Source organism: Salmo salar, chromosome 01, assembly GCF_965601325.2.
Source record: "Salmo salar chromosome 01, fSalSal1, whole genome shotgun sequence".
Lineage (NCBI taxonomy): Eukaryota > Metazoa > Chordata > Actinopteri > Salmoniformes > Salmonidae > Salmo > Salmo salar.
Genome location: NC_138291.1, coordinates 100,604,539 through 100,629,887, shown reverse-complemented (window position 1 = coordinate 100,629,887; position 25,349 = coordinate 100,604,539). Strand labels below are relative to the sequence as shown.

The 25,349-nt window shown below is 42.9% G+C and overlaps 1 protein-coding gene across 2 annotated transcripts in view; it reads left to right on the top strand.

The window, feature by feature from the left end:
* Positions 1-23,957, top strand: part of LOC106611131 (forkhead box protein N2) — a 57,085-nt gene extending 33,128 nt beyond the window's left edge. For both annotated transcript variants that reach the window (XM_082978390.1, XM_082978393.1), the window contains exons 2-5: positions 4,589-5,175; positions 13,766-13,955; positions 15,976-16,047; positions 19,893-23,957. In XM_082978390.1, coding sequence (XP_082834516.1) covers positions 4,603-5,175; positions 13,766-13,955; positions 15,976-16,047; positions 19,893-20,359 — 1,302 coding nt within the window. In that variant the 5' untranslated portion in view covers positions 4,589-4,602 and the 3' untranslated portion in view covers positions 20,360-23,957. The remainder of the gene's footprint in view (positions 1-4,588; positions 5,176-13,765; positions 13,956-15,975; positions 16,048-19,892) is intronic.
* The last annotated feature ends 1,392 nt before the right edge of the window (positions 23,958-25,349 follow it).

Sequence of the window (25,349 nt, the reverse complement as noted above, 5' to 3'; positions counted from 1 at the left end):
CTTTAGGGTCAGATTAAAGATATGACAGATAGCAGTGGCTATAGAGTCAGCTTCCATCCTAAGTAGCTTTCCATCTAAGCTGTCAAAGCCCAGGAGGTTTGTCATTATTGATCGATAACCATTTTTCCACCTCTCCCACACTAACTTTACAAAATTCAAAGTTGCAATGCTTTTCTTTCATTCTTTTTTTCTTATTATAAATGAATACGATGGCTCACTGTTCGTTGTTGGCATTTCCAGCTTAAGTTTGCCTACTTTGATAATGAAGTAGTCAAAATAATGGCAACATCAAATGGTTTTGTGATAAGCCATCTGATTTGATGAAAGATGGAGTTGAATGTCTTTCTGCCCATAATTTCATTTAAAGTGCTCTAAAGTTTTTTACCCCCATCATTGACCTTGGCTTCATAATGGTTTATTTTTGTTGTTGAGTTTAGTCACATAATTTCTCAATTTTCAGTAAGTCAGCCAGTCAAATGTGCAGCCAGACTTATTAGCCACTCCTTTTGTACCATGTTTTTCAATTCCTCATCAATCCACAGAGCCTTAACAGTCAGTTTGCATGTTTAATCAATAATTTGATGAAGCAATTTCATAAATTCATCAAGTGCAGCGTCTGGATGCTCCTCATTAATCACATTAGACCAACAAACATTCACATAAGAGTCACAGCAACATCTTTTGTATGATGTCTTATACACTATTTTAGGCCCAGCTGTTGGAACTTTGGCTTTCCTGGATATAGCCACTATATTGTAATCACTGCATCCAATGGGTACGAATACAGCTTTAGAACAGAATTCTACAGTATTAGTAAAAATGTGATCAATACATGTGGATGATCTTGTTCTGTAGTGTTTTGTAAACACCCTGGTACATTGATTAATCATTTGAACCAGATTACAGGCACTGTACAGTGAGAAGCTTCCTCTTGAGCGGACAACTTGATGAAAACCAGTCAATATTCAGGTCCCCAAGAAAGTAGACCTCTGTTTACATCACATACACTATCAAGCATTAAACACATTATTTAGATACTGACTGTTTGCACTTGGTGGCGTATAGCAACACCCCAAAAGAAAAGCTTTAGATGTGCGAAGTGAACCTGCAACAACAACACTTCAATAACACTTGACATAAGATCTTCTCTAAGCATTACAGGGATATGGCTCTGGAATTTATACAGCAACACCTCCCCTTAAGCATTTCTGTCTCTTCTATAGATGTTATATCCTTGTATTGCTACTGCCGTATCATCAAATTAATTATCCGAGTCTCAGAAATGGCTAATATATGAAGGTTATCTGATGTTAGCAAGTTATGGATTTCATGAACCTTATTTCTAGGACTACGTAATAATATGGGCTATTTCAGCCCTTTCCTGGGAACTCATCAAAGAGAGACATAATACTGAAAAGAGCAAACAAGCAATAGGTGTGTGTCCGTGCATGTGCTGCGGGGTTGAAGCTGCTAACCAATAGGCTTGGCTCGCTCATCCCTTATAGGCTTCTGGGAGGGTGGACGATGAGCCTGTCACAGCGGATGTAAGTAATGTCCCCATGCGCTGTCTGCCAACTTTCATGACTGTATAAGTTTTTTCCTCTTCTGTCGCACAACTTCAGGATAGTCCTCATTAAAGAAAATATACATTCCTCTCAAATTCTTGGCTCTTTCCAGACCAGCTACCTTGTCCTTGAACATCTGGAACTTGACAACTATCGGCCTGGGCCTGTCACCTGGGTTTTCCAGTCCTGTGGGAGCGCTCCTCCTCTTCAATTTCAACTTCAATCTTCAATTTCTCAAATCATTTCCCTCACTATGTCCTCAGACTCCATCCCGGACTCGTGGAGATTCTGAAATTCCGTCCACAACCATGTTCCGCCTTGATTGTCCATCGAGTTGATTTTATGTCATTTTTATCATGGATTCACACACAGAACTGATGTCCTCTTTCACTGACATACAGATTGCTGTCATCTTGCCGTTCTCCTGTTTCAACTCATTGAGCTGATCCTGGGAGAACTGCAAACTGTTCTTCAGGTCCTGGACCTCTCTGGTCAGGTTGTCTATTTTATTAGTTGAATCCACCAGTATTTGGACAAAACACTTGATGCTATTTTCTTGTTGTAACAACTGCTTGTAGAACTATTTTTGTTTGTTTTTAAAACATCCTTCACCTGTTATAGAAACACCACTGTCCTCAACGGTACTCTCGCCGGCTTTGGTCTTTGTCATGGTAGCTCCTCGCAGTTCCAGACATGGCCGACAAACAGCAGGGAACGAGACAACCACAAACCCGGGACAATCCGTGGTCCCAGCCACAATGGCTAATTGTGTTGCGGGCTGCGTTCAAGCCCTCAAGAAAACCCCGCCAACTTATATGCAGCTAGCTGCATCACCAAATTGCTCCTCAGACCCGTCTTTGATCGGCAAGATCACCGGACAGAGATTAGCAGTCTCAGCAGCTGATGCCGACTGCGTCGCGGGATCCAAACTAGAGTTAGCTTGCTTCTAAGAACTTTCCAATACACTTTCAAAACAACAAAACCGAGTTCTTCCCTGTTTGTTGAAGTACCTTTGGCAGCGATTACAGCCTCATCGTTCCAATACAGGTGTACCAAGCCTGTAGTGTCATTCTCAAGAAGACTCGAGGCTGTAATTGCTGCCAAAGGTGCTTCAACAAAGCACTGGGTAAAGTGTCTGAATACTTATGTAAATTTGATTTTTATACATTTTAAATAACGTTTTTTGTTTTGTCATTATGGGGTAATGTGTGTAGATTGAGGGGAAAATAACTATTTAATACATTTTAGAATAAGGCTGTAACGTAACAAAACGTGAAGGGGTCTGAATACTTTGTGTACACAGTGGCAAGAAGAAATATGTGAACCCTTTGGAATTACTTGATTTCTGCATAAATTGGTCATCAAATTTGATCTGATCTTCATCTAAGTCACCACAAACAAACAGTGTGCTTATCCTTAACACAAATTAATGTATTTGTCTTGTCTATATTGAATACATAAACATTCAGTGTAAGTTGAATGTTTGACCAATTTATGCAGAAATCCCAGTATTTCCAAAGGGTTCACATATTTCTTGCCACTGTATATGCAGGAAGTTCGCTGGTTTCCCACAAAGAAATCTTTCCCCGTCCCTCAAAAATAAATATTTTAATTTGGGGGGGGACCATACACCCCTCCATATACCCCTCGAGAGGCATAGTAAGTAGTGTCAAACTGTGTAGAAATGCATTTTAAAAGGTAAAAAATAAGGACCCCCGTCTGTTCTCCCACCCAGTATCACCCTTGCTATATTAACACCAAACTGGACACTGTCTTTCAGCACAAGCAAAACTTGGCAGCTGCCCAAATCATGTCATGGATGAAAGAGAACTTACTCCAGCTGAACAACTGCAAGATTACATCAACGCCCTGTTCGTGGGCCTTCCAGTCAAAATCACTGAAGAGGCTACAACTTCTCCAGAATTGTGCTGCCAGAGTCCTGACCAGGAAGTCAGCCCACACCACCCCCATCCCTGCAGAACTCCACTGGCTACCGGTTAACTAAAGGATTGACTTTAAATTCCTCCTAGTGTTTAAAGGCTTGAATGGATTGAGTCCCACCTACATCGGGGACCTAATTCCTATCACTGCTCTAGCCAATCCCTACTGCGTCAAGTCCCCAAGACACATCTCCATGGGGGACCGAGCCTTCTGCTCCCTTGCCCCTCGCCTATGGAATGCTCTCCCTGACCATCTGAAAGCCACTCCATCATTATGAACTTTTAAAACAGGACTTAAAACCCATTTCTACAGAATGTCGGTCTTTTCTAGTCCTAATCTTGGAAGTCCCTTTAGAATGTATTATTGCTGTCTCCTACCTTGATTCTAAATGATGTTTATATTGTATTTCTAATCTCCAGTCAAGCGGTATCAGGTGGGTTGTGCCAAGATAAGTGGTAGTCCTGACACCTAGGTGATTGCAGGGTAGGCAGCTCTGTATTTGAAAGCTGTCTACTTAATAAGGCAGTGTAAGAGGGAAGGATCCTTTCTCTGTCAGCTCTCACATCGTGACAGGGATGGTTTAATGCTCATTGGCATTTAAGAAGCAGGTGCGTCTGGTCAGACGAGGTGGGTGGAGAGGAGAGCAGGCTGGAGAGACTGTAGTCGTCCCAGACTCTTCAGAGGTCCTCATCAAAGGCTCTTGGCTGTAGAGTGAGAGAGGAGGGGAGGGTAGTCTACACGTCAGCCTGCATGTGAAGGAGAGGGGGCAGAGGGAAAAAGGAGGGGAGGGTAGCCCTGCCTGCCCTCGGGGCAACCTTAGTAAAACACATTGAGCGCTTGGTAGAGCACATCATTTCAAATTGTCACATCCATTTATTTCATGTTTCCAGTCGTGTTGGGAAAGCTGCTCTCTGCTGTGATTGTGCCGCTGTGTGAAGGAAAGTTCAATGCTACCAACCTGTTTTTATCTAGCTACTAGTATCCAACTGTGCTAGCCTATGCAACCTCTTTCTCTGTGTCGCCCCTTTCTCTGTCAGTTATTTTGGAACCAACTCTAAACCTTTCTTCTCTTCTTTCTCCAGACCTCCCTGGTTTAATGGGTCCAATCATCGGGATGTCGCCGGATAAGAAAGCGGAAACGCCGGGGATGCAGGGGGAAAGGGTGGGACTTAGGGGTTTGTGTGGGGGGGCGGGGACTCTCCCGGAGGCAGAGTGTGGTGCAGCCAGCCCATTGGCCACCAGTCTGGACCGGGGGTCCGTTGGTTCAGGGGGCTCTGAGGATGAGGAGCTCACCAACCTCAACTGGCTCCATGAGAACCTGCTCCAGAACTTTACCCTAGGAGGGGCCGGGGGGGCCCAACCCAGTGCCAGCCCCCTCTTTGACATTGAGGGTGACACCGGAGCCCCTCAGAACCCCCCCTCTTCATCCTCTTCCTCTTTGTCACAGAGGGACTTGTTGAAGTCCAAGCCTCCCTTCTCATTCTCTCTGTTGATCTACATGGCCATAGAGCAGAGCCCCAGTAAGAGCCTGCCAGTGAAGGACATCTATGCTTGGATCGTACAGCACTTCCCCTACTTCTCCTCGGCCCCCACCGGCTGGAAGAACAGCGTCAGACACAACCTGTCACTCAACAAGTGTTTCCGTAAGGTGGAGAGTAGCCTGGGAAAGGTGAGAGAACTTTGAGATGCACGTGCACACACACAAACACACTTTGTTTGGTTACCCTGCAAAGAGTTGGCAGTGCCTAGGTTGTGGGTTCGATTCCTGCAAGGACAACAAGTTCTCATCTGACTAGGGGTGGCCGTTAGTAATCCAGCACTCGAACGGATGTCAATGCTTGATCTTTAACCAGAGATTTAAAAAAAATCAAATGCTGTAATACCATTTGGTGAAATGTGCTTTGTGGCAGCCAGAATGGGAAAATAAACCAAAAAATTTGTTTTTTTTTGTCTTGAAGACAACCGTTAATTTGCATTGACTCTAGTGTTGTATTTGTATAGTGCATTCAGAAAGTATTCAGACCCCTTGAATTTTTACACATTTTGTTACGTTACAGCCTTGGATTAAATTGTTTTTTTTGCCCTCAATCTACACAGAATGCCACATAATGACAAAGAAAAAGTTTTTTTTCCCTTGACTATTCTACTGGGGCTCCCGAGTGGCGCAGTGGTCTAAGGCACTGCATCTCAGTACAAGAGGCGTCGCTACAGTCCCTGGTTAGATTCCAGGCTGTATCACATCCGGCCGTGATTGGGAGTCCCATAGGGCAGCGCACAATTGGCCCAGCGTCGTCCGGGTTTGGCCGGGGTAGGCCGTCATTGTAAATAAGAATTTGTTCTTAACCTACTTGCCTAGTTAAGGTTAAATAAAAAAATAAATACCAGTCCTTGCCGCTGAAAAACATCCCCAAAGCATGATGCTGCCACCACCATGCTTCACCGTAGGGATGGTGCCAGGTTTCCTCCAGACGTGACGCTTCTCATTCGGGCCAACGCGTTCAACCTTGGTTTCATCAGACCAGAGAATCTTGTTTCTCATGGTCAGAGTCTTTAGGTGCCCTTTGGCAAACTCCAAGCGGGCTGTCATGTGCCTTTTACTGAGGAGTGGCTTCCATCTGGCCACTCTACCGTAAAGGCCTGATTGGTGGAGTGCTGCAGAGAAGGTTGTCCTTCTGGAAGGTCACATCCCTGACCAAGGCCCTTCTCCCCGATTTTCTTAGTTTGGCCATGCGGCCGGCTCTGGGAAGAGTCTTGGTGGTTCCAAATGTCTTCCATTTAAGAATGATGGAGGCTGCTGTGTTCTTAGGGACCTTCAATGATGCAGACATTTTTTGGTACCCTTCCCCAGATCTGTGCCTCCACAGTCCTGTCTCGGAGTTCTATGGACAATTCCTTCAACCTCATGGCTTGGTTTTTGCTCTAACATGCACTGTCAACTGTGGGACTATATATAGACGGGTGTGGGCCTTTCCAAATCATGTCCAATCAATTGAATTTACCATAGGTGGACTCCAATCAAGTCCTAGAAACATCTCAAGGATGATCAATGGAAACAGGATGCACCTGAGCTCAATTTTGAGTCTCATAGCAAAGGGTCTGAATACTTATGAAAGTAAGGTTGTCTGTTTTTATTACATTTGGAAACATTTAGGCCTATAGATAAATGCGCACACTTCTTTCCAGCGCGGGCGTTATGTTATACAAATACAGTACCTTGCGAAAGTATTCTCCCCCGATGGCATTCTTCCTATTTTGTTGCCTGACAACCTGGAATTAAAATAGATCTTTTTTGGGGGGGGTTGTATCATTTGATTTACACAACGTGCCTACCACTTTGAGGATGCTAAATATTTTTTCTTGTGAAACAAACAAGAAAAAGACAAATTGAAAACTTGAGCGTGCATAACTATTCACCCCCCCCCCCCCCCCAAGTCAATACTTTGTAGAGCCACCTTTTGCAGCAATTATAGCTGCAAGTCTCTATAAGCTTGGCACATCTAGCCACTGGGGTTTTTGCCCATTCTTCAAGCCAAAACTGCTCCAGATCCTTCAAGTTGGATGGGTTCCGCTGGTGTACAACAATCTTTAAGTCATACCACAGATTCTCAATTGGATTGAGGTCTGGGCTTTGACTAGGCCATTCCAAGACATGTAAATGTTTCCCCTTAAACCACTCGAGTGTTGCTTTAGCAGTATGCTTAGGGTCATTGTCCTGCTGGAAGGTGGACCTCTGTCCCAGTCTGAAATCTCTGGAAGACTGAAACAGGTTTCCCTAAAGAATTTCCCTGTATTTAGCACCATCCATCATTCCTTCAATTCTGACCAGTTCCCCAGTCCCTGCCGATGGGGAAAAACATCCCCAAAGCATGATGCTGCCACCACCATGCTTCACTGTAGGGATGATGTTCTCAGGGTTTTGGGTTTGTGCCATACATAGCGTTTTCCTTGATGGACAAAAAGCTCAATATTAGTCTCATCTGACCAGAGTACCTTCTTCCATATGTTTGGGCAGTCTCCCATATGCCTTTTGGCGAACACCAAACGTATTTGCTTATTTTTTTTCTTTAAGCAATGGCTTTTTTCTGTCTACTCTTCTGTAAAGCCCAGCTCTGTGGAGTGTACGTCTTAGTGGTCCTATGGACAGATACTCCAATCTCTGCTGTGGAGCTTTGCAGCTCCTTCAGGGTTATTTTTTGTCTCTTTGTTGCCTCTCTGATTAATGCCCTCCTTGCCTTGTCTGTGAGTTTTGGTGGGCCGCCCTCTCTTGGCAGGTTTGTTGTGGTGCCATATTCTTTCAATTTTTTTAATAATGGATTAGTGGTCGACCGATTTAATCGGCATGGCCGTTTAATTAGGGCCGATTTCAAGTTTTCATAACAATCGGTAATCTGCCTTTTTGGATGCCGATTTCATTGCACTCCACGAGGAGACTGAGTGGCAGGCTGAACACCTGTTACGCATGTGCAGCATCAAAAGGACCTTGTGGCTGCAAGGAGCCAAGGTAAGTTGCTAGCTAGCATTAAACTTATCTAATAAAAAAAAACTATCAATCTTCACATAATCACTAGTTAACCACACATGTTTTTTTTATATAGGTTAACTAGCTTGTTCTGCATTGCATATAATCAATGTGGTGCCTCTTAATTTATCATCGAATCACAGCCTACTTCAACTTTGCCAAACGGTTGATTTAACAAAAGCGCATTTGCGAAAAAAGCACAATCGTTGCAATAATGTACCTAACCATAAACATCAATGCCTTTCTTAAAATCAATACACGACTATATATTTTTTAAACCTGCATATATAGTTAAAAGAAATTCATGTTAGCAGGCAATATTAACTAGGGAAATTGTCACTTCTCCTGCGTTCAGTGCAAGCAGAGTCAGATTATATGCAGCAGTTTGGGCCGCCTGGCTCTTGGCGAACTGTTGAATGGCCATTTATCCCTAACGAAGACCATAATTAATTAGCCAGAATTTTACATAACTATGACAACATTGAAGGTTGTACAATGTAACAGCAATATTTCGACTTAGGATTGCCACCCGTTGGATAAAATACGGAAAGATTCCGTATTTCACTGAAAGAATAAACATTTTCTTTTTGAAATGATAGTTTCCGGATTTGACCATATTAATGACCAAAGGCTTGTATTTGTGTGTTTATCATATTAGAATTAAGTATAGGATTTGATAGAGCAGTCTGACTGAGCGGTGGTAGGCAGCAGCAGGCTCGTAAGCATTCATTCAAACAGCAGTTCTTAGCAATGCTTGCAGCACAGCGCTGTTTATGACTTCAAGCCGATCAACTCTCGAGATTAGGCTGGCAATACTAAAGTGCCTATAAGAACATCCAATAGTCAAAGGTATATGAAATACAAATGGTATAGAGAGAAATAGTCCTATAAGAAGTTTTAGGTTGTAGTTATTAACTGGGAATATTGAAGACTCATATGAAAAGGAACCACCAGCTTTCATATGTTCTGAGCAAGGAACTTAAACGTTAGCTTTTTTTACATGGCACATATTGCACTTTTACTTTCTTCTCCAATACTGTGTCTTTGCATTATTTAAACCAAGTTGAACATGTTTCATTATGAGACTAAATGGATTTTATTTTTGTATTAAGTTAAGTGTTCATTGTTTATTCAGTATTGTTGTAATTGTCATTTATTGTGTGTGTGTGTGTGTGTGTGTGTGTGTGTGTGTGTGTGTGTGTGTGTGTGTGTGTGTATATGTATATATATATATATATATATATAGATAGATAGATAGATAGATTGAGTGATTTATTAATTATTTGGTCGTCCAATAATCGGCATCTGCGTTGAAAAATCATAATCTGTCGACCTCTATAATGGATTTAATGGTGCGCCGTGGAATGTTCAAAGTTTGATATTTTTGTATAACCCAATCCTGATCTGTACTTCTCCACAATTTTGTCCCTGACCTGTTTGGCGAGCTCCTTGGTCTTCATGGTGCTGCTTGCTTGGTGGTGCCTCTTGCTTAGTGGTGTTGCAGACTCTGGGGCTTTTCAAAACGTGTGTGTGTGTACACACACACACACGCAGTGGGGGGAAAAAGTATTTGATCCCCTGCTGATTTTGTATGTTTGCCCACTTACAAAGAAATGATAAGTCTATAATTTTAATGGTAGGTTTATTTGAACAGTGAGAGACAGAATAGCAACAAAAAAATCCAGAAAAACGCATGTCAAAAATTGTATAAAATGATTTGCATTTTAATGAGGGAAGTAAGTATTTGACCCCTCTGCAAAACATGACTTAGTACTTGGTGGCAAAACCCTTGTTGGCAATCACAGAGGTCAGACGTTTCTTGTCGTTGGCCACCAGGTTTGCACACATCTCAGGAGGGATTTTGTCCCACTCCTCTTTGCAGATCTTCTCCAAGTCATTAAGGTTTCGAGGCTGACGTTTGGCAACTCGAACCTTCAGCTCCCTCCACAGATTCTCTATGGGATTAAGGTCTGGAGACTGGCTAGGCCACTCCAGGACCTTAATGTGCTTCTTCTTGAGCCGCTCCTTTGTTGCCTTGGCCGTGTGTTTTGGGTCATTGTCATGCTGGAATACCCATCCACGACCCATTTTCAATGCCCTGGCTGAGGGAAGGATGTTTACATCCAAGATTTGACGGTACATGGCCCCGTCCATCGTCCCTTTGATGCGGTGAAGTTGTCCTGTCCCCTTAGCAGAAAAACACCCCCAAAGCATAATGTTTCCACCTCCATGTTTGACGGTGGAGATGGTGTTTTTGGGGTCATAGGCAGCATTCCTCCTCCTCCAAACCCACTGAGTTGAGTTGATGCCAAAGAGCTCCATTTTGGTCTCATCTGACTAGGACACTTTCACCAGTTGTCCTCTGAATCATTCAGATGTTTATTGGCAAACTTCAGACGGGCATGTATATGTATTCTTGAGCAGGGGGACCTTGCGGGCGCTGCAGGATTTCAGTCCTTCACGGCGTAGTGTGTTACCAATTGTTTTCTTGGTGACTATGGTCCCAGCTGCCTTGAGATCATTGACAAGATCCTCCCGTGCAGTTCTGGGCTGATTCCTCACCGTTCTCATGATCATTGCAACCCCACGAGGTGAGATCTTGCATGGAGCCCCAGGCCGAGGGATATTGACAGTTCTTTTGTGTTTCTTCCATTTGCGAATAATCGCACCAAATGTTGTCACCTTCTCACCAAGCTGCTTGGCGATGGTCTTGTAGCCCATTCCAGCCTTGTGTAGGTCTACAATCTTGTCCCTGACATCCTTGGAGTGCTCTTTGGTCTTGGCCATGGTGGAGAGTTTGGAATCTGATTGATTGCTTTTGTGGACAGGTGTCTTTTATACAGGTAACAAGCTGAGATTAGGAGCACTCCCTTTAAGAGTGTGCTCCTAATCTCAGCTTGTTACATGTATAAAAGACACCTGGGAGCTAGAAATCTTTCTGATTGAGAGGGGTCAAATACTTATTTCCCTCATTAAAATGCAAATCAATTTATAACATTTTTGACATGCGTTTTTCTGGATATTTTTGTTATTCTGTCTCTCACTGTTCAAATAAACCTACCATTTAAAATTATAGACTTATCCTTTCTTTATCAGTGGGCAAACGTACAAAATCAGCAGGGGATCAAATACTTTCCGTCCCCCCCACTAGTGTGTGTGTGTGGTGTGTGTGTGTGTGTGTATGTATGTATGTATGGTGTGTATGTATTAATTATTTATTTATTATATATACTGAGATCATGTGACACTTAGATTGCACACAGGTGGACTTTATTTAACTAATAATGTGACTTCTGAAGGTAATTGGTTGCACCAGATCTTATTTAGGAGCTTCATAGTAAAGGGGTGAATACATATGCACGCATCACTTTTCTGTTTTAAATTCTTTCACATTTTTTGAAAGAAGTTATATTTTTCATTTCACTTCACCAATTTGGACTATTTTTTTGTGTATGTCCATTACATGAAATCCAAATAAAAATCCATTTAAATTACACACCTACAAAACGCCAAGGGGGTGAATACTTTTGCAAAGTACTGTATATACTTTTTAAAATTTGTTTACTCAAATAAATCATGTGAGGTACTCGAACTGTCAAAAAAAGTAAAATGCCAATCCCTAATGCTGATACTGCAGGGTGAGATTGAGACGATGGACGTCATCCAGTGGGTTTAAAGTTGTCCCTTGTGGCTCAGTTGGTTGAGCATGGCGCTGGCAACGCCAGGGTTGTGGGTGTGATTCCCACGTGGCCAGTACTGTAAGTCGCTCTGGATAAGAGGATCTGCTAAATGACAAAAAAATAAACATTAAAATTGTGTTCAAATTAGCTGATAGTATCCTGCCTCTGAGATTCTTGGCTGTGTGAAAGTGTCATGAAGAATCATTGGAGTGCTATACTGATATTGTATAGTGGCAGAGGCAGTAGTGTAACATTGATAATGTGCTCACTCTGTATTTGCAATCAACGGCACGGTGTATCAATGGCACCAACAGTACTGTGGCACGGTGCATCACAGTGTGAGCCCACCTGTCTGCTGAGCTGAGAGCACAGCAGAGCGATCAGCACTGGTTTCAGATGATACACTACCTGGTGGTTTGCGTTGCCATGGTGACATTTCCTCCTTCCTGTCTGCGTGCCGGCTGGTAATCTGAGTCAAGGTTATATCCCTACTCCTCTCGCTTCCTCCTCCTGGGCTGAAAAAGAACCGTTTACACACTTTCTCTCTCTCTCACACACACACACACGCACAGACGTACAGATGTACAAATGTGAACATATTGTTTTACATCATGGAGATGTGTGTTGTCTCAGTGGTAGTTCATGAACCTGCATATGGGATATATAACAACGTCTTGGCTACAGTAGGGAGGTTCTACAAATGCAAGTCACATGAAAAGGACTTTCCCAGTACGTATAAAAAGCTCAACTCAGTCCAACCCTATAATAAGCCATTTAAGGACGGCATGGAATGTTTATTGACAGTTTTCCTCCCATCATGCAGTTCACCCAGCAGGGCCTGGATTGGTGACTGCATTATGAGTCATTATGGCAGCTAGAGAAACTAAAGCCCTGGTGAGGCTACAGTGAGAGTCAGCCATGCAGGCAAAACAGCTGTCTGCTGCTGCCTATCAAGAGGTCCTGTATGGCTTAGTTTATAGAGCATGGCACTAGCAACGTCAGGATTGTGGGTTTTATTCCCGGGCCACGCATGTGTGCATGCATGACTGTAAGTCGCTTTGGATAAGACTTTGGAAAATAGTTGCTTTGATTAAAAGCGTGTGCAAAATGGTATTTATTATTATTGTTAAGCTTAGTCATTACATTTACATTTTACATTTTAGTCATTTAGCAGACGCTCTTATCCAGAGCGACTTACAGTAGTGAATGCATACATTTCATACATTTTTATTTTTTTTTCTGTGCTGGCCCCCCGTGGGAAACGAACGCTCAGTCATGAAAGCTTTGCCAGAGTCTTGTGGTATTACAATGAGATACTACCGTAAATTCCGGACTATAAGCCGCAACTTTTTTCACACAATTTGAACCTCACGGCTTAAACAATGACGTGGCAAATATATGGATTTTTTTCCCGCTTTCAATTTTTTTTTTCTCTCCAATAAAACACATTCTGTGACGTGCTCAGTTTTTTGGCGGCATGAAGCTTTCATTAGACCAATGAAATTGCCGAACGGGTTAAGGTCAAACAACTTTTTTGTTTACTGTTTAGATTAAATTGAGCGCTCTCAAACTTCCCATCATTCTGATTACGGTAGTCATTTTGTCACCCTCCTCATGGCAAAGACACGGAGAAATGCATATGATGCAGCTTTCAAGTTGAAGGGGATTGATCTGGCTGTTGGAAAAGGAAATAGAGCTGCTGCACGGGAGCTTGGTCTTAATGAGTCGATGACAAGCCGTGTTTCGTTAAAGCCTATTTATTTTTGTTACAAGCTGTGTTTCGTTAAAGCCTGTATAAAGTTCATTTGTTTCAATGTACCGGTAGGCACCTGCGGTTTATAGACATGTGCGGCTTATTTATGTTCAAAATAATAATATTTTTTAAATTCAGTTGGTGCGGCTTATATTCAGGTGCGCTTAATAGTCCGGAAATTACGGTATATGAATATATCCACTAAGAAATGCTCAGTTGAAACTTTTAGCTACGGTGTTCCACAAATGAACACCACCCAGGTCAGACTTACTGTATTTTCTAATGTAGTGTGTGATGTTTATTTCAGCTGAATGGTAAGGGTTCTCTGTGGTGTGTGGACCCAGAGTACAGGCCTAACCTGATCCAGGCCCTGAAGAAGCAGCACTTCCCTGCAGCACATGCCTTCTGCACACCGCCTGCCTCCCCACCGCCTGCCTCCACACCGCCTGCCACCTCACCCCATAGACATCTCTTCCTGCAGGGCTGCTCTCTCAAAGGTGAGTCCTACCCCCCCAACTCAACTTGCAAGAACACTTTTAGCACTCATCTGTTGTTCTTGTGAGGCTCTAACAGAGGCTCCAGTGTGACAGTGGACAAGGAGTAGGTGCAGCGAAAACCAGCGACCCTTTACACAACACACAACTCTTTCAAAAAAATTATATATATTTCACCTTTATTTCACCAGGTAGGCCAGTTGAGAACAAGTTCTCATTTACAACTGCGACCTGGCCAAGATAAAGCAAAGCAGTGCGACAAAAATAAACACAGAGTTACACATAATCTCTGCTGGTGATCACACCTCAGATTCTCTAGAAATGTGATTAATATTAAATTAGATCCAGTTTCAGCTGTCTTCCTGCATGTCATTTCAAATTCACATGGTTGTTGCCTCTGCACATTTTCGTCATGCAACTTTGGCCGACAAGACATTCAACATAACCATCCTCTCATCTTTAATAATTTGAATCCATAGCGGCCATCGAAGGCCTTTCTTTAAGTTACTATAGCGGCCGTGAATAGTCTTGTTTTTCTAACAATATTATCTGTGTCAATATCGCAAAATGTACTTGCTAACAACCTGTTGTCGTATTTGCGTGGCTGTCATCAACCAGATGTCAAGGTGAGTGAAATAAGTCAACGACAGATATATGTTTGGTGCAGTCAATGTTTGATGCTGTGAAAGTCCTGTCATATCATTTTAACTTGGTTGGTACAGGCAAGCACATCAGCGGTGAAGCTCGAATGATTGCTCTGTCTCATGGATAGTTGCAGTGTTTAGCTGTATATATTCTGCTAACTAGTTGGTTGTTTTGTTGTAATTCATATGGAGAAAGCCCAAGCTGCTTGCTATAGCTAGCTAACTAGTTAGTCTGTCAGACAAGAAAAGTTGTGTAGTGGTACATTTTGGCAGCGCTCACAAAGCGTCAACCTCAGCTGTCATTTTCATGAGCTAGCCATACAGACAACCAGCTAACTAGCCACTGAAATGTTGGCTAGAGTAGTTTTTGTTTATCTGTTGGGTTTAGGTTATGGTTTGTTAGGTTGACATTGCCTCATTTTCCTATTATTTGACAGCTTAGCGGTCGTGTTAGGGTAGTGGATGCCAGCGCAGTGGAGCTCATTTGATGAGTTGGATATACGTTTACATAGCCAGCTAACAAGTTGCTTGTTTTGTCCTGTTTCCCTGATGCAATTAATTTGGAAACTGTCCCAGCTTTGTAACTAATCAGCTAACATTAGAGAAAGAGACGGAGAGGTGAACGAGCTAAGAGACAAGGCAAGAAGGGCCTATGCCATCGAAAGGAACATAAAATTCGACATACCAATTAGGATCTGGCTAAAAAATACTTGAATCAGTTTTTAGAACCCATTGCCCTTTATGGTTGTGAGGTCTGGGGTCCGCTCACCAACCAAGAATTCACAAAATGGGACAAACACCAAATTGAGACTCTGCATGCAGAATTCTGCAAAAATATCCTCTGTGTACAACGTAAAACACCAAATAATGCATGCAGAGCAGAATTAGGCCAATACCCGCTAATTATCAACATCTAGAAAAGAGACATTAAATTCTACAACCACCTAGAGAGAGAAGTAGTTGTAGAATTTTGATAATTAGCAGGTATCGGCCTAATTCTGCTCTGCATGCATTATTTGGTGTTTTACGTTGCTTTATCTTGAACTCAGTAATCTACAGCAGCCTTCTAGAATTCTATTGGGGTCTAAAGGGTTAATTGTCATTTTAGTCATCGTTTGATTTCAAACCAGAGGCCTCAATGTAGATTATTCTGATCTGAATCCTCTTCTTTCTCCCCCCTAGCCTCTTGTTTGGTAACCTTGACTACAGATGCCCTGCTGATAATTCTCCAATCCTCTCGGTGATTAGAAGTCATTTAGAGAACCTGAAGTGTGGTATGGCGAGAGCTAGGAAACGTCCCTCTAGCCCCTCCTTGACTGGCCACACACACACACACTGGCTATTTCACTGACCTCCATGCATGTTCTCTCCTCTTCCAGAGTCTGACATAGATGCTGCCACTGCCATGATGCTCTTAAACGCCGCCCCTGGCCATCACCACGCCAATCCATGTAAGAGACTCCACCCCACACCATGTCTCTTCCACTTCTCTCTCTGTCTACACCTTTTAACTACTACTCAACCCCCTTCTCTCTCTCTCTCTACACCTAACTACTTCTCTCTCAGTTTAAGGGCTTTATCGGCATGGGAAACACATGTTAACATTGTCAAAGCAAGTGAAGTAGATAATTGTTATTGTTTGTTTCACTTTTGTTTATTAAGAGTAAACATTACACTCACAGAAGTTCCAAAAAGAATAAAGACATTTCAAATGTCATTATGTCTACATACGGTGTAAGGATGTGCAAATAGGACAAAAGGGAAAATAAATAAACATAAATATGTGTGGTATTTACAATGGTGTTTGTTCTTCACTGGTTGCCCTTTTCTTGTGGCAACAGGTCACAAATCTTACTGCTGTGATGGCACACTGTGGAATCTTTCTCTGTCTCTCTGTGTGTCACCCAACCGTTTTCACACTTTCATCTTTCTTTTTGTTGCTTTTGCATCCCTCACTCAGCATCTATCCACCCTTGTAACACACATCCTTGTCTCTCCATTGATTCATATATGCACTCAAAGCACAGTTGAAGTCCCACTCACATATTGTCATTCTAAGCCAGACAAGGTTGCATATAGAATTCCATTCCTGTGAATAACCGGAAGACTTAGAAGGAGAGCACACCATCCACCGCTTCCGAGCATATTACTCGCCAATGTCCAGACAACAAGGTGGATGAAATTAGGGCACAAATTGCCTTTCAGAGATTGTAACATTCTCTGTTTCACGGAAACATGGCTCACTCAGGATATGTTGTCAGGGTCGGTACAGCCACCCAGTTTCTTCACGCATCGCGCCGACAGAAACAAACATCTCTCTGGTAAGAAGGGCAGGGATGTATGCCTTATGATTAACGACTCATGGTGTAATCATAACAACATACAGGAACTCAAGTCCTTTTGTTCACCTGACCTTGAATTCCTTACAATCAAATGCCGACCGCATTATCTACCAAGAGAATTCTCTTCGATTATAGTCACATCCATGTATATTCCCCCAAAGCAGATACCTCGACGGCCCTGAAATAACTTCACTGGACTCTATGTAAACTGGAAACCATACATCCTGAGGCTGTATTTATTGTAGCTGGGGATTTTAACAAAGCTAATCTGAGAACAACGCTTCCTAAATTCTATCAACATATCGAATGCGTGACACGAGCTGGTAGCATTCTAGATCATTGCTACTCTAACTTCCACGACGCATATAAAGCCCTCCCTTAGGCAAATCTAACAATGACTCCATTTTGTTGCTCCCAGCCTATAGACAGAACTTAAAACAGGAAACGCCCGTGTATGGTCTATCCAACACTGGTCTGACCAATCGGATTCCACGCTTCAAGATTGCTTCGATCACGTGGACTGGGATATGTTCCAGGTAGCCTCCGACAACAACATTGACGTATAACATGACTCGGTGTGCGAGTTTATTAGCAAGTGCATCGGTGATGTTGTACCCACTGTGGCTATTAAAGCCTTCCCTAGCCAGAAACCGTGGATTGATGGCAGCATTTGCGCAAAACTGAAAGCGCAAACCACTGCTTGGCAAGGCGACTGGAAACATGACCGAATACAAACAGTGAAGCTATTCCCTCCGCAAGGCAATCAAACAAGCAAAGCGTCAGTATAGAGACAAAGTAGAGTCGCAATTCAACGGCTCAAACCCGAGACGTATGTGGCAGGGTCTACAGTCAATCACGGATTACAAAAAGAAAACCAGCCCCGTCATGGACATCGACGTCTTGCTCCCAGACAAATTAAACAACTTATTTGCTCGCTTTGAAGACAATACATTGCCACTGACACGGCCCGCTACCAAAGCCTGTGGGCTCTCCTTCACCGTGGCCAACGTGAGAAAAACATTTAAACGTGTTAACCCTCGCGAGGCTGCCGGCCCAGACGGCATCCCTAGCCGCGTCCTCAGAGCATGCGCAGACCAGCTGGCTGGTGTGTTTACGGACATAATCAATCCCTATCCCAGTCTGCTGTGCCCACATTCTTCAAGATGGCCACCATTGTTCCTGTTCCCAAGAAAGCTAAGGTAACTTAACTAAATGACTTGCCCCGTAGCACTCACTTCCGTCATCTTGAAGTGCTTCGAGAGACTAGTCAAGGATCATATCACCTCCAACCTAGACCCACTTCAATTTGCTTACCGCCCCAATAGGTCCACTGACGACGCAATCGCCATCACCCTGCACAATCCCATCTGGACAAGAGGAATATCTATGTAAGAATGCTGTTCATTGACTACAGCTCAGCATTCAACACCATAGTACCCTCCAAACTCGTCATTAAGCTCGAGACCCAGGGTCTCGACCCCGCCCTGTGCAACTGGGTCCTGGACTTTCTGGCGGGCCGCCCCCCGGTGGTGAGGGTAGGAAACAACATCTCCATCCCGCTAATCCTCAACTCTGGGGCCCCACAAGGGAGCGTTCTCAGCCTTCTCCTGTACTGCGTGGCCATGAACACCTCCAACTCAATCATCAAGTTTGCAGACGACACTACAGTAGTAGGCTTGATTACCAACAACGACAAGACGGCCTACAGGGAAGGAGGTGAGGGCCATCAGTGTGGTGTCAGGAAAACCTCTCACTCAACGTCAACAAAACAAAGGAGATGATCGTGGACTTCAGGAAACAGCAGAGGGAGCAGCCCCCCCATCCACATCGACGGGACAGTAGTGGACAAGGTGGAAAGTGAAGTTCCTCGGTGTACACATCACGGACAAACTGAAATGGTCCACTCACACAGTGTGGTGAAGAAGGCGCAACAGTGCCTCTTTAACCTCTGGAGGCTGAAGAAATTTGGCTTGTCACCTAACGCTCAAACTTTAACAGATGCACAATTGAGAGCATCCTGTCGGGGCTGTATCACTGCCAGGTACGGCAACTGTGCCGCCCTAAACCACAAGGCTCACCAGAGGGTGGTGCGGTCTGCACAACGCATCACCGGGGGCAAACTACCTGCCCTCCAGGACACCTACAGCACCCGATGTCACAGGAAGGCAAAAAAAGATAATAAAGGACTATAACCACCCGCGCCACTGCCTGTTCACCCCAGAATCTTCCAGAAGGCGAGGTCAGTACAGATGCATCAAAGCTGGGACCAAGAGACTGAAAAACAGCTTCTATCTCAAGACCTGTTAAACAGCCATCACTAACAGACTCAAATCTCTGGCCACTTCTTCAATAAATGTATTTAATAAAGGTGTCACTTTAAATAACGCCACTTTAATAATGTCTACATATCCTACATTACTCATCTCATATGTATATACTGTATTCTATACCATCTACTGCATCTTGCGTATGCTGCACGGCCATTGCTCATCCATATATTTATATGTACATATTCTTATTCATCCATTTACGTGTGTGTATAAGGTAGCTGTTGTGAATTTGTTAGATTACTTGTTAGATATTACTGCATTGTTGGAACTAGAAGCACAAGCATTTCGCTACACTCGCATTAACATCTGCTAACCATGTGTATGTGACCAATAAAATTTGATTTGTTGTATTTTCTCCCATGTCTTCTCATGGTGTTCATTCGACTAGACACTTCTGCCACTGCTGTTGCCATCAATTGTTATGAATGTTAATTACTGTTGTCTGCTGAACAGAGACACTGCCTAGCCCGCCGCTTATTTGATTAAAAAAACGTTTGTCTTTATCACAACCTACTCCTACTGCCCTGTTGCATCCTGAAACGCTCTTTCTTTAGTGTCAGGATGTTCTCCTCCCTCTAAATCTCGCTCTCCCCCTCTCCTCTCTTCTTTCCCTCCCTGTCCCAGGTGATCCAGAGAGTCCCCTGGACCTGACCCAGCCAGACTTGGTCCTGGTGAGCAGCGATCCTAACCAGGACCACAACTACAGCAGTATGGCCCTGCAGCGCTGCTCCTCCCGCTCCTCCTCCTCCTCTTCCTCCTCCCTCGACGATGGAGGCCCCTCCCCCGGCCATGCCCGCCACAGGCCCCGTACATGCCGCGCCGGCAGTGAGGGTTTCCATAGTGACGAGGACGACTCCGACCTCGGGGACCGGGACGAGAGAGGCGGCCGCCCCCGGCCTGCTCCTCGCCGCTCCTCCTCTTCGGTGAAGCACCCGGCGGGTAAGAGGGCCCGTAGGGAGCTGACAGTCAACCCAGAGCTGGATGAGGAGCTGAAGGAGGCGGCCGGGTCTCTGCTCCACCTGGCTGGGATCCGTACCTCCATGGACCTTAACAAACGCAGTGCCAAGAGCAAAAAACTGAACAGGAAATGAGGTTGTCATACTTTCCTGCCCTTGTCGTCAGACTTCTGCCCCTGTAACCCCTGACCCCTGATCTGATCACGTGGTCTTGGTTGACGATGGAGGCCCCTTGGTCTTGGTTGTGCCTCCTCCTTTTCTGGTTGCTGATTTTTAAGCCTGTTTTTGGTTTGACACATGATGAGATGGGATATCCCTCACTATCCAACACAACAAATGGCAATAGTATCATTGACACAGGAGAACAAAGCCATATTGAGACTTTTGTAACTGGGGTGTATCAGGTGGGTGGGTCAGGGTAAAACTGGGGTGTTTGAGGACTACTGAGAAGAACCATCACAAAACTGCTTGTTTCTGATGGCTTCGCTGCAGATCTTCACTTATCAAATAATGTTTTGGGGGATGAAAGACGGGGAAAAGGCTGAAAGTTTTTATAACTCAAAGCATTGCATGCTTCCTCAACCTGTATCCTCTTCCAAGTGAACCTATTTCTAAGAGAATGAGTGCATGTCTAACAAACTAACCTCTCCTCATGTTGAAGTCACTTTCTCCGTGCTGAAGATACCACTATTTTTTGATAGGTGACAACCTTGGTCTGGAATATCTTCCAAAGAGAGATGCAATAACTTAAACCACTTTTTATATTATTTTTCACTGTTGGTATTTTTCCTGGGTTGATGACGCTACTGCTGTCTAAAAACAACAGATTAAAGTAGTGCGGCTGATCGTAAACATCCTTACACGGAGTAGAATGCTGGACTGGGTCCATGTCAGGATTTAATACCAGAGAGTGGAAACGTAACCAAGGGAATGTTGGAACTCTGCTACTGCCATGGTGGGCCGGGGAATAACATAAAGGTGGCCGACTGCTCGATCAGGAAGAGTCCACTCTAGTCCTACTCTGAGAAACAGAATTACATCGAGATCTGGAAGAGTCCACTCTAGTCCTACTCTGAGAGAAACAGAATTGCATGGAGATCTGGAAGAGTCCACTCTAGTCCTACTCTGAGAAACAGAATTACATCGAGATCAGGAAGAGTCCACTCTAGTCCTACTCTGAGAAACAGAATTACATCGAGATCTGGAAGAGTCCACTCTAGTCCTACTCTGAGAGAAACAGAATTACATCTTCATTGCATTAGAACCTACTCCACTTCATCGCTCTTCCTCTGCTGACCCCTCTATATCTGTCATACATTAATTATTTGTGTTTAGTGTGTAAACTGAGAAATTACATTTAATATATTCTATCCTGTCTTGTCCTATTCTATCTTATCCTATGCAAGGTTTAGTGTAGACTAATCTGGCTGAAACTAAGCAAATGTTGTAACCATAGTGATACCAAGACAATGCGCTTGGCATGAGGGCACTCACTGGCAGATGTGCTGCTCAGTTTTCAATCATGTAATACTAGTCACACATACTCGAATATTTGTATTCAGGCCAAAGGGAAGTTAAAACAAAGATGTTATAATAATGTTGTCGTGAGGTTAGATGGACAATGTGAGAGACTGTTATTGTACTACTGCCCCTCCTGAATGTTGTTGGCTGACCCTGTGGCAGAGTTCAGACCGTGGTGACAGAAAGAGGCTTTGCTTCGTCTTGTTCCCCATTAAGGAAACATGGAGGGCAAATTCAGGAAGTGCACCACTCTTCTCTCCGCTGTACAGTAATTTGTTTAGGGCCATTTGATTATATCGAGTTCAGTGACGGAAAGTACAGGATGTGGAAACAGAACTTGTGAAGTGATGAGGCCAGACTGGTGCTCTTTGGGGCTTGAATGTGTTAACCTGCATTAGTAAGCAAAATGCCAATATGCCCATATGATTAGAATAGCTTTTAGTTGGTGCACTGCAGTACAGTGTACTGTCCTCTGTCATGAGCCAACTTAAGTGCAAGTTAGCTTTCCACTTGTGTTGTATCACAGGAAATAATGTTAAATTAAGTCACGTTGGTAAGTATAGATTGTATTCAGTGCCAAACATGAATTTGTGTCACAGAAGTGGAACTACCAAGGCCATTGCAACCATCTTCCTCTTCTCACAGCATTTGTGACTGACAGTAACGTTGTTGCCCCTGTTTTTTAGAAGCCTGCCAACAGGAAATGTAGGAGAACTCTGACCTAGTCTGATATTCAGTTTATTTAGGTGGTTCTGAAAAGGGAATCACCGTATTCTTTGAATGGGAATTTTGTTCTTAGAACTAAACTGCAGTTCTCCTAAATAAGATGGACATGGAATACACTGGTCTTATCTGGCTGTGAATAAACGAAGAACAAATTAATGGTGACCATTACATTTATTTATAATTAATTTATAATGGACTATTGAAAGGAACTTCTATCAAATAAAGGTAATTTGAAGTGAGTGGAATGGTTACTTCCTCTCTCCCCTCTGGAAAATCCTGTTGAGACTTATTTAGTTTTATTTTCTAAATGATATTTTACTGCCATAGACCACTATTTTCACTGTTTTATAGTGTGTCTGAGAAAGTACTGTATATTGACAATGTATATTGTCTTTCGAGCGGGTGTTTTTCAATTTAACCATGACTGACAAGTTTTCCAATGTTTTGTTGTTGGATAAAAGACTATTGATTAACATTGATTCTGAACCATTTTTTTTGCCAACAGTGATGTTGTACAGAGAATCACAGGTAGACATTTCAGATGGCATTCCCTATCTTGATAGGGAAAGTTGATTTAATCATCATAAAGGCGTTGAAGTGTATCTGAATTTGTACTGTTTATGTTTAGATAATATTCTGACTGCGCTAAGTAGTCAGACCATAGATATTAGTTGGCACCCCCTCTCCATGTTAGGATCCTGCCACCATAGATGTCACCTACACTTACTGAAACTAAAAACCCACATTTCTGAGGGTTGCCCTGGTGTTAGTCTTGGTACCCCATGGACTTGTGTTTAAACTTAGATAGTTGAGGGCAACTTCCAGTAACTTGTTCATGCTGTTGCCAGAAGAAAGCTCTTATCAGACTCAACATGAAGATGATCCTGAGTCTCTCAGTAAGTTCGTTTTTTTATACTGAACAAAAATAATGCAATATGCATTTTTACTGAGTTCGTTTATAAGGAAATCAGTTAATTAAAATAAATAAATTAGGCTTATCTATGGATTTCACAAGGGTACAGCCATGGGTGAGCCTGGGAGCCAGGCCCAGCCAATCCGAATGAGTTTTCCTCCACAAAAGGGCTTTATTACAGACAGAAATACTCCTCAGACTAATAAACACGATGAGGCACCCTAGGGGTCTGTATCGTCACCAATAATGTTCACTTGACACAGTGACAGATTATGCTAAACTCAAAGCTACAAACATAGGATGCTTCATTGTTTGAAAATGTGTTGAGTATTGATAATGCGTTTTTATTTTTTCATTCAGTTGCAATTTATTGACTATGATAAAGCGTTTTGTCACATTGAACTAACTAAAGCTGCCGACCCAGTAACCGTCAGTCGTCTGCCATGTCTGTTAGACAGACTTTTTGGTTTTTGTATGCTAACCTCTAATAAAAATGTTTATAAAGTTTATTTTCACCAAAGATATGCAATTTGCATTATATATGGTATTACAAAATAAAATCTTGTTTTATCATTTTTGGGTCTGTTTGTTTTTCAATTGTTAACGTTTACTTCGATGAAATGGTCAAATTATAAAGACATCTGTCTAATAAAAGGATATACAGTATCAAGATAAATCTAATTTCCGCATTACCACTGACCAAAAATCCTAAATGACATGGGTGCATTTGGGGAAATTATTATGCATTCAAAAACCTACACGTTTGAACAACCAAAAATGTGTGACAAAGTCCTTGGTTATGAAATCCCAAAAGTCAAGGGATCATGCTTTATTAATAAAATGTTGATTAACATCCCCACCTGCTGTTTAGAGCAGGTAATGACTAACCTTAAATGTAAGGGAGGTCAGAAGTGACTTGTAATGCAAATAATTATAGGTCCCATTGTCCCAAGGGACAAATGTCTTTGTAACATATTTTATTTCATACTTCAAAGCTTTACCCCATTTGACCACTCAGTGCTAACTATGTTAAAATTGTCCAAATAATGAATTTCTACAATAAGGAACTCAGCCCTTTCTTGTGATAGTTACACATCAGGCAGTGCATTGCTCATGACTGCCAATTTAAGGCAAAAAATAAACTTCTGCAAGGAATTCTTTACAATTATAAAATAAAGCATATCCTACATCCAAGAGTTCCTCTTGGTATGCCATTATAGTCCTATATAATACAGCATCCTCTAGTGGTGAACCACTATATCAGTGAGTTTACTTCTAAGATCAATCTGTTTTATTAGCAACTAGATAACAGAAAAATGCTATCATGTCCAGCATTAGGCCCTCGTGTAAAAATGTATTAAGCCTTAAGGATGAGTTTGTAAAATTGTATTGCAATACTGACACATTGTGTTCTAAAGGATGTGTATTGATTGGCTTTGTACATTTACATTTTAGTCATTTAGCAGACGCTCTTATCCAGAGCGACTTACAGTAGTGAATGCATACATTTAAAAAAAATAATAATAATTGTACTGGCCCCCGTGGGAATTGAACCCACAACCCTGGCGTTGCACACACCATGCTCTACCAACTGAGCCACACACACAACCCCAGGAAACATGCAAGGAATGATGGGATGCCATCTCTTACAGTAGCCATTCATGGTTCTACACTACAGCACAGAGCTAAGCTGATGTAAGAAACACAGAGCAGCGATACACACTGACTGGTGGTTGATAGTGTGATGTGCATTTGATGGTAAGGGTGATTGAGATGAAAGGGAATCTCACTGCTTCAGTAGTTTGTTGACAGGGCTGTTGATGGTGATGTTGTCAAAGAAGGAGCTGACAGACAGTGGAACAGTTAGTAGTCTCTTCCTACAGCTGAGCGTGACTGAACAGTTAGTAGTCTCTTCCTACAGCTGAGCGTGACTGAACAGTTAGTAGTCTCTTCCTACAGCTGAGC